General features: G+C 41.8%; 1 protein-coding gene across 1 annotated transcript; it reads right to left on the bottom strand.

Moving 5' to 3' along the window:
- Positions 1-333: 333 nt before the first annotated feature.
- Positions 334-11395, bottom strand: pex1 (peroxisomal biogenesis factor 1). Its single transcript, XM_085346089.1, has 24 exons — positions 11216-11395; positions 9868-10014; positions 9642-9725; positions 9375-9489; positions 8542-9227; positions 8305-8424; positions 8034-8154; positions 7753-7859; positions 7512-7597; positions 7285-7417; positions 6978-7074; positions 6716-6886; positions 6464-6618; positions 4744-4930; positions 4449-4615; positions 3899-4033; positions 3734-3798; positions 3416-3558; positions 2367-2470; positions 2029-2205; positions 1382-1615; positions 1073-1267; positions 780-910; positions 334-412 (listed from the first exon to the last, which is right to left on the bottom strand). Exons 1-24 carry the CDS (start codon positions 11321-11323, stop codon positions 337-339), a joined length of 3744 nt encoding a protein of 1247 aa, XP_085202215.1. The 5' UTR covers positions 11324-11395; the 3' UTR covers positions 334-336.
- Positions 11396-11568: the final 173 nt, after the last annotated feature.

Genomic DNA, 11568 nt, shown 5'->3' with positions numbered 1-11568 from the left:
TCTGTCACGACAAAAGTTTCAACCCTGCTTTAGCTTTTAAATACTTCCCACAATAATATTCAGTGTTTTGTTAGAAAATCAACTGTGTTTAAAGAAACCCATTCAAGCTAAAATGATCCAAGATGCTTACAGAAAACAAGTCGGAGAAAATGATCATTTTTAATTAAAACATGTTCATAATTTATACTTCATTATAATGTGCGTCTGTGCATTAATTACATTCAAGGCCTTTCCAGTCTAATTCACAACCAACTGAGTAAAGAACTTTATATACACACAATGTAATCATTTACAATGTCAAAATTAGGCTGAAATGGTTAAACTGTTAATGTTTGATCACGCTAAAGTCACACGTTGTCCAGGTTTAAATTTGACAGATTTTCTGTCTCCAGAGACGCCAAAGCCTTCATACCTAAAGAAAGTTTTAAAAAGATTTATATTAAAACACTGAATCAAATCAGAATGCAAAGTTACGTTTTTGAGTAGTAAAACAGCAACTACTACGTGTGCAGTTTCTCTACTCTCATTTAGTTGTTCAAGTTATTTCCCAAATTACACAGTACTGCAACTAAGATTTGTTTTTTTCACATTGTTTGTTTGGTTTTTTTAGTCCTCCATTGACGCAACCTGTCAGGAACCAGTTTTTCATGTTTTTAATTTCCTGCTGTTGATGACACTAAGTATCTTATGATGTCCTTGATAAATTGAGCATACTAAAGTCAATATTAAACAAATAACTGTTATAAAATCCTATTATTTCATTTGTACTGCTCACTTACAGTTTTGTGTATCTCTTCCAGTCGGCTTGGCTGAGGGAGGGTTTGGTCACGGCCAAGGCGGCGTTCACATGTGCTTGGCGCAGCAGCAGGCCTGGTTGTTTGGCAGCTGGATGCACATAAGCACACTCTTCCTACACAAACAATCACAAAGTAATTTTATACATAGTAGCTCATATAGGAAGATCTGGCTCTACAGGATGGAAAAGACTAGTGAAGCCAACTACAATGAAAAAAGTCCTAATCAGAATAACAGCACATTCAGACGCTCAAATATATTCATTGGAGTCACTCACATTGGCTTTCCTGTAGTTGTTCTTGATGTTATTAATCTCTTGTTGTAGTCGCTCCAGTTGCTCTTGGCCAAGCTCTTCATATCCCCTCTGGAGTGAGGGCATGTACGCAGGATTGACTGAGCTAGCGTGGTCACGAACTGATCCTCCAGTAAAGTCAGTGTTTATGGAACTGGGTCCAGAGATGCACTGGGAGTTCTGTTAAAGCAGGAGGATCGGAGGAAGAAAAAAACACACAAAAATTATGAGTGATAACATTTTTTTAATCCTATACTTAGTACTACACTTGTACTATGTGGTAGTAGTGCTCACTGGTTTTGAATTCTCCAACTCGGACTCAGAACTCTCAAAGTACAGTCTCCAGACATTGCCGTAGTGGTGTTTGTTTTCTGCATGAAGCTCACTGGGCTCCACGACCACCATAGACTGGTCCAGCCCCATGCCTGACTCTCCCTCTCCCGCCGAGTCGTCTGACCCACTGCCCTGGTTGTTCGGGAAGATCATGGAGGAAAGGCTCATGTCGCTTTCTGAGCCAGAGTTCAGCTCCTGATTGCCACATAGGAAGAGAGGGTTTAGACGTTCATATATATGGATTCACGAGGATTTGTAGTGTCCAACATGGGTCTTAACTGTGATACTACAGCTCAGTTTGAAATTAGTTTAAGCCTACTGTGCCTCAGGTAAGTTATTCCATTACATTTCTTGTCACTAAGGTTGGAGATAATTTAAATTAAGCTGAAAACTGATAATGGATTCAGAACTGGAGCAATTCACATGCTGAGACACATACAAAATACATTATTTAATTTGCCTGAGGGGCTAAAAAAAATGCTTGGCTGCAACAAAATGAACTATAAATAATGGAATGGACAACAGTTCCCTGACTTCCTGTTTTATTAACCTAAGGTAATACATAATAACACAGTCATCAGACAATACTTTAAGTACAATACACTTACATGTGGTGCGCTGGTGCCTATGCTGTTGTGGACAGCCTCCAGCTGTGCATTGTAGAGTAAGGCTTTCAGATCTGCCCCGGTAAACTGCTCTGTCGCTGCTGCCAGCTGCTCCAGGTCAACATCGGGAGCCAGGGGGACGCCTGCAGTCAGAGCTTTCAGGATCTCCACACGAGCCTCCTGGAAATGTGACACAATAGCTCGATTTAAAACCCAAGAATCTTTCATGTAACATGACTCAACATTACTTTTTGTCTTTTAAGGACTGATACATATATAATGAGTTTAGAAGTGAAGTGATGTTAATTAATAATTATTAATATTCTTTTAAACCAACAAACCAGGTCAGGGGGAGGGCAGTAAAGGGATTTGTCCAGCCGTCCAGGTCTCAGCAGGGCCGGGTCAATCAAATCTGGTCGGCTGGTGGCTGCAAGCACGTACACATCTATGAAGACAAACACGAAGAATTCAAATTTATTTATTTTAAATTGAATTGAATTAAAGATCCCTCCAAGTATGTTTCAAGACAGATTAAAATGCTACTAATTCGTCCACAAAAAGGTTTAACCACATCTCTATAACCTTTCATAGCCAACTATATTGTTCAAATGTACTGGCCCAAGGTTTAGAGCATATTCATATTAGTCATAAGTATCACAATGAAGCACGTTTGATATATTGTAACCGAGCATAACATGCTTGGTCATGATTTAGTGAACCTTCACTTGAAGAGGCAGTAGCTGAGCCCAAGCATAGAACTTCAGTGTTTTTTTCCGATGAGAAGCTCATCTGAAGTAACTAATTGAGCAATCTATAAGGCATTCAAGAGGAACGTTTACTGCTCTGAAAACAGCATAGTTCAAACCCCAAAATGCATAAAATCATCACTGTACTTTGGAAAAGTGTTTTTCGAAACCATGTGAGTGCAAGAGTGAAGAGCACTCGGGTCTACACAGTTAAGTGCAGTGTGAGTGGAAGCCAGCCAGGAGAGGCAGGACAATTGTGCAAGGGTATGGTACAAGGTAACCCTGCCAAGTGTAGATTCACCCTTATTTTATTAATGTATTGACTAAACAGTGGCCATAATCACATTTAATTAAAAAAAAACAACATCCATTATACGTATATTGTTTTTCCCCATCAATCCCAAAATTGTTAACATTAAATTATCAAAGTCATGCTTCGATGCTCTGTCATTACCCAAAGGTCCATTTGAGCCAGGAGGGAAAAAAACTGAATGGACTTCATGAGACTTAACCCCCACTTAACTTTAAATGGCTTCAAACACTTCTGATCTCATCCCAACAGAGTCAGTCAGGAGTTAAAGCAGATTACTACAAAGCACTCGTGATGATGACTGTGTGTATAGTTTAAAGATGTATGACGTTACCCTGCAGTCCCTCCACTCCATCCAGCTGGGTGAGGAGCTGGTTGACCACGCGGTCGGTTACACCTGTGCTGTCGTGGCCCCTTCTGGGAGCCAGAGCGTCAAACTCGTCAAAGAACAGGATGCAGGGCTTGGCGGCTTGTGCCCTGAAAGAGGCAGAAGAAGAAGTGATTGAAGGAAATAAAAAGAAAACATTTCATTTATGTGAAACGCCAATACTTTACCATTACTTCAAATGTTTTATGTTAATAATTATAACTTGCAACAAAAGGTAATAACACAGCAACAGCGATGCCGGGAGGAGTTTAAAAGTTCACTAACCTCTGGAAGACATCACGGACTCCCTTCTCACTGGCTCCAATGTACTTACTTAGAAGTTCAGGTCCCTGGAGGGAGAGTTTAAAAAAATCTCTTGTTGCTGTAGAAACTTTGCTCTCATACAGAAGGGCAGTCTTATTTTAATGACGAAGCTGAAGCAGAGCCTACCTTGATGCTGATAAAGTTCATACCACTGTCTTTGGAGATAGCTCTGGCCAGCAGCGTTTTTCCTGTACCAGGAGCGCCATACAGCAGAGCTCCTGAGCGATGGCGGATAGGAAGATTGGCGAAAAGGACCGGATACTGCAACACACCAAGGACCCACAGTCAGTGACTGTGCAATAAATAATTATTCTCTACTACTATAAGACTCATGCAAGCTGAATAAACGGGTTTTCCACCTCTCCAGAAAGAAAAGACGCTTTATCGGCTCGAATAAAAGAGGTTTTAATATATTAGTGGTCTAGGCAATTACATAATTTGGGAGTCTTATTATTACTTTGCTTGTAGTTTTTGTTTGTTTCTAAATCAGCTGATTCAAATATTTTATTTTCATTTTGTCTGTACTGAGCCCCTCATCACCACTCATGCCGATGCTTTCCAAAGCTCATCTGTACAACAATCAATAGTAATTATGGTGTTTAAAATACCTAGATAGTAGCTCATTATACCACACTGCAGCTAAAACACATTTTGAAAAAAGCAACAGCCATCTGACCTTAGCAGGAAGCAGTATGGTGTCCATAAGCTGCTGTCGCACTTCTTTTAGCCCTCCTACCCTGTCCAACCCAAATCCACTGGGGGTGTGGAGGTCTACACCCCACAAAGAGGGGGGGGTGAAGCCTTTGAGAGCCTGCGCAAAGTCCCTCCAGGACAGACACACTCCTGCAAAATACAGGGCACAATGAATACATCTGGACAATAACTCTACATTAGCATCAGTGGTCACATGATGCAGGAAGAATCTGAAGACCTGAAATTGATCTATTGGGAATTTCATCAGTCTTTGATACCTTGTTCACTGTGTCCTCTTAGCATAGTGTTAGCATGAACAGCCCGCTCTAACAGCAGTACTAGATCTTGAGGTGTGTATCCCTCTGTCTCCTTAGCAACAGCCCCGATATCAAGACTCTGTAAAGTCTCAACAGACAGGCAGGACTTCCTCAGGATCAGATGGCGCAGAATCTCAACCCTCTGGGCCTGCAAACAATAAAATGATCGGTGTTTTTTTTTTTTCTTTTCTACTTTGTGTGTACTTGTGCTTGTGTGTGTACAGGGTGGGCCATTTATATGGATACACCGTAATATAATGGGAATGGTTGGTGATATTAAAGTCCTGTTTGTGGCACATTAGTATATGCGAGGGGGCAAACTCCTCAAGATGGGTGGTGACCATGGTGGCCATTTAGAAGTCGGCCATCTTGGATACAACTTTTGTTTTTTCAATAGGAAGAGGACCATGTGACACATCAAACTTATTGGTAATGTCACAAGAAAAACAATGGTGTGCTTGGTTTTAACGTAACTTTATTCTTTCATGAGTTATTTACAAGTTTCTCTTTGTTCACAGCCATTGACATGTCGAAGAGGTTAACACGTGTGGAGCGGATCGAAATTGTGTTGATATCTGGTGAACGCAGTAACCGGGTCATTGCAGCAGATTTCAATGCAAGACACCCTACGAGTCCACCCATCGCCCATGCTACAGTCAGCAAACTGCTTGCCAAGTTTCGTGAAACTGGTTCAGTGTTGGATTTGCCAAAATGTGGACGCAAGAAAACTGTTACTGTTGAAGAAACATCAGTGGCTGTCCTGGCTTCATTCAGCAAGAGCCCACAGCGTAGCACTCGCCGCATGTCACTGGAGAGTGGCATTAGTCAAACATCCCTTCGGCGGATATTAGCTACTCACAAATGGCACCCTTACAAACTCCAGCTGCTGCAGCGTGTCAACGAGGATGACCCAGATCAGCGCACAGAATTTGCAGAATGGGCAAAACAAAAATTGCAACAGGACCCTCAGTTCATGCAGAAGATTTTGTTCAGTGATGAGGCAAACTTTTATTTGAATGGTGAAGTTAACAAACAAAACCACCACTATTGTTCTGACACTAACCCACATTGGATGGATCCCTCCAAGACTGTTGGAACGACAAAGTGATGGTTTGGTGTGGTATATACGGTACAACCATAGTGGGTCCATTCTTCATCAATGGAAACCTCAAGGCCACTGGATATTTGAAATTGCTACATGATGATGTGTTTCCCTCTTTATGCACTGAAGCTGGCACGTTCCCTGAGTTTTTCCAGCAAGATGGTGCGCCACCACATTATTAGTGCCAGGTCCGAGCATTCCTAGATGAACAGTTTCCTGGAAAGTGGATTGGTCATCGTGGGCCAGTTGAATGGCCTCCAAGGTCTCCCAATCTGACCCCCTTAGACTTTTATCTGTGGGGTCATCTGAAGGCAATTGTCTATGGTGTGAAGATACGAGATGTGCAGCACCTGAAACTACGGATACTGGATGCCTGTGCTGGCATTTCTCCTGCGGTGTTGCTATCAGTGTGTGAAGAGTGGGAGAAGAGGGTTGCATTGACAATCCAACAGTTTGCCCCCCTGACATATACTAATGTGCCACAAACAGGACTTTAATATCACCAACCATTCCCATGTTATTACGGTGTATCCATATAAATGACCCACCCTGTACATATGGATGTGGATGAGTGCCGACCTGATCAGGTGGCTGGATGTTTACAAATCCCTGGATGAAGTGGGAACCGTGTACCTCAGTCAGAGAGGGATGGAGGGAGTGTTCACTCTGGCTGGTAATGATCAGACACACCAGGCTAGAGTGAAGCATCACCTCATCCACCACATCCTGCAGGCCTGCAGCCACAGTGAGATAACATTACTCATCAAAGTAGGAAATGATTATCGATCCTGTCTGTCAAAAGGCATTCCCACAGGTAAGAAAATATTTTACTTTGAGCAATGTGCTGCTGAAGGAGTGCCTCCGGGCCGTGTTCATGTTCAGGTGAGGCTGGTGACCACGTCAAACGATCCAGGTCATCAAGTAGAACAACAGAGGGCTGCCTCCATTCTGCCTGTTCAAAAATGTCCATCAGATTCTGTCTCACAGTTTCTACTCTTTTGCCTAAAAGGAAAACAAAACATCTTTTTAATTAAGTAAAATTTTATCCTTCTTTTCCATTCAGACAGCAAATATTCATGAAGTCTTTCTTGACCTTGTAGCTTTTTGCAGTCTACCACCTCAATGTGTGCATCCAGCTCTTCTCTAGCTTTCCTGCAAAAGGCTTGGGATAGAGTGCTCTTCCCACTCCCCTGAAGAGAGAAGTTACAGCACAACATGTTGTAGACTTAAGAAAACAATACTGGTTAATATGTGTTCTCCAGTGAGCTTAAGCTGCAAAAAAAACAACAACAAACAAACATCAATGCTATGAAGTAGCAATTTATCTTATGTTAATGAATTATATTGACAGCCGTTGTGTTAGCAATAGTAGTTAACTTAAATGTTAAGTAAAGAGATACCTTGGCACCAGTGATGAGAAGAGCTCCACCTTGAAGTCCCCGACCAGTGGTACCCAGCTCTCTCGAGAGGGGACTACCCAGAAGGCTATGGGAGATAAACTCAAACCCAGTTCTACAAAGCTCATCCATCCCCCTGGGGAAAAAAACCCAAACATGACGGAGACTGATGGAGAAAAACAATCTCCTGCTTAAATCACGCATAGGTACTGAATTAGCAAAAGACGTACCCAAGAATACTAAGAGAGGGAAGTTCTGAGTGGGGTGTTTCAACTTCAGGCTTCACAGCTGGGGTGGTTACTGGCTCTCTGTCTACCTGAAGATGAGAGAAAGAGATAACTGAACAACTTCAAAGACTTTTTTTTTCTTAAAAACGTGTTGAATTTTTTAATAAAAACTGCATGAAGCAATCTGTTTTCATTTAAATGTTTAAAGACACAGATATATAATTCTCCACTTGCATGGCGATACCTGTATGTCTTTCTTCTCGATAACTGTGGGTGCTAGCAGAAACAGCTGATCTGAAGCTTCAGTCTGTGGTTCTGGTTTCAGCACAGTTAAAGCAAACTCTAACTTTGCTATGGAAAAGAATAAAAAGTGAAGGGCCATTATTTTAAAAAAAATAAGAAGCTAATTTAAGATATTTATTATTACCCCCTTTTTTAAATTTACATAGCCATATGCAAATCTGTCTGTGCATGATTTATAAATACACTTCTTTGGCTTGTAACGGAAGTGCAGGAATGAATCACCATCAGTTCCATGTAGGAGGATGGTGCCAGACCGTGCTGTCAGACAGGCTAAAGGTTCGTGACTCTGTGTGTGCAGCCAACCAAGGAATGCTGTCTGGATCTCCTCATCATCCTCCTCAGGCTGAAGAGAAAAATGTCAAAAAAAATTAAAAATCAGATGGACAGAAAGGAAAGAAGCTGAACAAATTTTCTGCAATTCTGAACAAATTATATGTCCTTGTACTTCATTTACATCCGACACTGTAACACAGATGTACACTCCAGCACTCACCAGTGGATTTAGGGGTTGTAGGCAAATAGTAGAAGCTACTTTGATAGCTGATTTCACTGGCTTAATTCTTACTGTTGAATGGGCAGGGATATTAAGCCTGCTGGCCAGAGGCTCTGGAATCTAAAAAATGAAAGATACAAAAATTTTAACAGAAACAGAAAGAAGTAGGGCACTGCAGTATTGTTAAAATACTGTTTATAAACTATAGATATTCTTCTATTCAGACACCATACTCACCCATACTCTTCCACTGTGAATCTCTCCCTTGCTTCTTTCCTTGCATCCAAGCAGCTTGGTACAATGGCACACTGCCCTAACCACCATGGCCTCCTCTTCCTTCACCTCCTCTCCTTCAGGCGTAGCAGTCTCCTTAGTAACTCTTGCCTTCTTCTTTTTCTCCATTGCCTGCTTGGTTCTGTCCCTCGTTTCTTTGGGGGATGGGACTTTGGAGAGAAGGCCATATGTAATTGAGGAGTGACCTTCACTCAGCCTAGCATTGAAACTGTGGCTCCAAGGAAAGATGTGAATAGCATTAGTTGCAACGTGGCTTATGGTGCTGAGAGAGTGGGGAGGTGCACCGCACACTCTGTACAGAGAGTCCGTAAGGAGAGCGGGGATTTCAGGTAAAGGCGGTTGTTCCTTAACTGGGTCATAAGCGCCCTTTATCATATGATGAAAGAGGCTTTTCAGGTCGGCTATGCCACCCCACTGGTGGCTGTTAGAAGTAGAGGAGGCAGTTTCTGATGATGGTCCTGAAGGGGAGGAGAAATCCATGTTTGGCTGTCTGTGAAAACTTTCTGAGTTTGGGTTGGCTTTTAGATGAGAATGTGTGTGGGTGCCAGTTTCAGCGCGGATCTTCGGGGACACAACAAGTTCTGTGAATTGCTCCAGGCGACCGTAGGGCACACGTGGAGAAAGTGAAGCTGTGCAGAATTTTTTTTAAATTAAACTGTAGTCATAGAAGTCAAACATTTAAAACTCAAGTTGAGCAGGCAAACCATTATAACTGCAATATTTTTGTGTCACATGTTATTTGATAAACAACATAGAATAATTGTATCAAAACTGACCTATTCGGATAAAGATTACCGTGTGGTTGTCCACCCACACAGGAAACACGGCATCTTGGAAAACTACTCTGATCTGATCCAGTAGTTGCAGCTCCAGCGCAGAACTGTGGAGCTCCTGGCGATATCAGTCACACAAAAGTGATATATTAATAGTTGTTAAGTGTGCTTTAAAAAGGAGAAGTCACCTTGTAATTATTAGAATGTGTAAAATAGTGCAAACTTGTATGAAGACAAGTTTCACATATTGTATGTCACTAAATTACCCACCAGGATTTCCCAGTCATCAGCTGATACAGGCTCCACAAACACCCGATCCAATGATGAGACCTGATGACATGGCCTTAAGAAGCCCTGAGGAAAAACAAACCAGTAAACTAAACAACTAGTAAGTCCAGACAGAAACTGACAATCACTGTACACTGTCACAAGATGGAGAAAATTAGCTTCTTCTGAAAATACAGCGAAGAACAGATTCCTCACGGAGGGGCTCTACCTGCTCTCCATCTGTCAGGCCCTGCTTCTCTCCTAGCTGCCGACACAGCTCCACTTTGTGGCTGCCCAGGCTGGAGCTGGCTCTGTTTTGAGTCCAGGTGAGGAACACTGGAGGCCCATGACCACAGGACAACTCCAGAGGCTGGTTCTGAAAAAGACCTTAAATGGGTTGACTGTGAATGTCACTGTATACAAAAGTATTCTACAGTCATTGCCAAGTTGCATGGGATCATGCAACTTGGCAAAGACCCCAAATTAGAGCAGCAAATCTCCAACAGAGTGGCTGTAAAGGAAAGGAATCGGTGTGTTGCAATAGCCCAGTCAAAGTCCAGACCTCAGCCTGATTGAAATGCGGAACCTAAAGAGAGCTGTGCATCAAAAAATTCCTGCAAACACTGTAGAGTGGGACAAAGTTTCTCCACAACGCAGTCAGACACTAATAACAACATAAATAAAATGGTTACTTCAATTTAGTGCAGCTAAAGGTGGTTCAACAAGCTTTACTGAATCAAGGGGTGTACTTTGTTTTTCACATGACTGCATGTTTGCTGAAGCACCTTTTGTTTACCCTAGACTACACCATGACCACCATCCTTGCTTGCAACCATGCTTGAGCAAACAAATCGTCCTCATTCAATCCATTTTACACCGTTTAGACTAATAATGACAGGGTTAACCCAGTTCTGAATCCTTTGTAAGTAAAGGTCAAACTTAAGGAGAGGAAGCCACGAACCAGGAATTCCTGTTAGCCAAAAAAGTGCAAATATAAACAGAAAGCCTTCATCAGAAAAACACTGTTCATTCATAACAGCGAACAGGATACAAGCTAGAAAAGTCATTTTAAAAGATACACTAGACCCCGGATTTATTTCTAACCTAGTCCTTTGTCTCCACCAAGTGAAACCGTAAAGGAACTGCTACGAAAACAGCTCCACCGAGAAGGAAACAAATACTGAAATACTAATTGCTAACTACCCTCTCTCTCCATATGCTGTAGTATTGTGTTTGACTCAGCTCCTCTTCTATCTATATTCAGAGCACGTTTCCAGCCGGGCCGAAGTGGAGTGAATGGAGTCATGAAAAACTGATCTTTCCAATTCATTTGATCTAGAGAGCAGCCTGACGCGAGGTCTAAACTGCAGAAGTCACATTTTATTTTGTAATGTGAATAACTGTCAAAGGGTCTCGGAAATTAATTTACAGCAGCATTAATTTTGTTAAAAAAAAATACAAGAATAGAACAACATACAGAACGGGCCAACATTTTAGCTAAAAATTGTTTAAGTCAACAAAGCTTCTACTAATTTTACCTAAACGATAGTGCTAGGTGGTTAGCTAGGCTATCTTACCTCGTTCAGGGAAAGCTGTGATATTAGCTTCAAGGGAAGGTGTAAAAAGCAGTTTTTTGCGTTGCTAAAAGTGACAGTTACGGGTTGAATGCCCTGATTGCTAAACATGATTTTCACAAAGTTTTCTATTTCGCGTTCAACGCGTCAAGGAAGCTGCACCGCTAACATCAAGTGTATGACAAACTCATAGTGGATCGATGTGCTCTGTGTGTGCCAGACCAGAGTAGCCGATATTCGGTTGAACGCATTTCAGAATAAGACGTCCAACTACGACATGCTTTGAATGAATCCTATTCAACACGAGAATGAACCTTTATTTTGAAATGCATCAAGTGAAAAGTTAATTTCCACAA

This window comes from Diplotaxodon limnothrissa, linkage group LG22, assembly GCF_057381915.1.
Source record: "Diplotaxodon limnothrissa isolate DT_005_m linkage group LG22, D_limnothrissa_male_GT1.1, whole genome shotgun sequence".
NCBI classification, from domain to species: domain Eukaryota; kingdom Metazoa; phylum Chordata; class Actinopteri; order Cichliformes; family Cichlidae; genus Diplotaxodon; species Diplotaxodon limnothrissa.
This window is presented reverse-complemented; position numbering and strand designations above follow the sequence as displayed.

Excerpts from the sequence above, each read along its gene's own strand:
- pex1 (XM_085346089.1), bottom strand. The coding sequence starts at position 11,323 with ATGTTTAGCAATCAGGGCATTCAACCCGTAACTGTCACTTTTAGCAAC. Across the intron at positions 7,075-7,284 it reads TTCTCATCACTGGTGCCAAG|GGGAGTGGGAAGAGCACTCT; the intron begins GTATCTCTTTAC and ends TTCTCTCTTCAG. Across the intron at positions 2,206-2,366 it reads ACTGCCCTCCCCCTGACCTG|GAGGCTCGTGTGGAGATCCT; the intron begins GTTTGTTGGTTT and ends TCACATTTCCAG.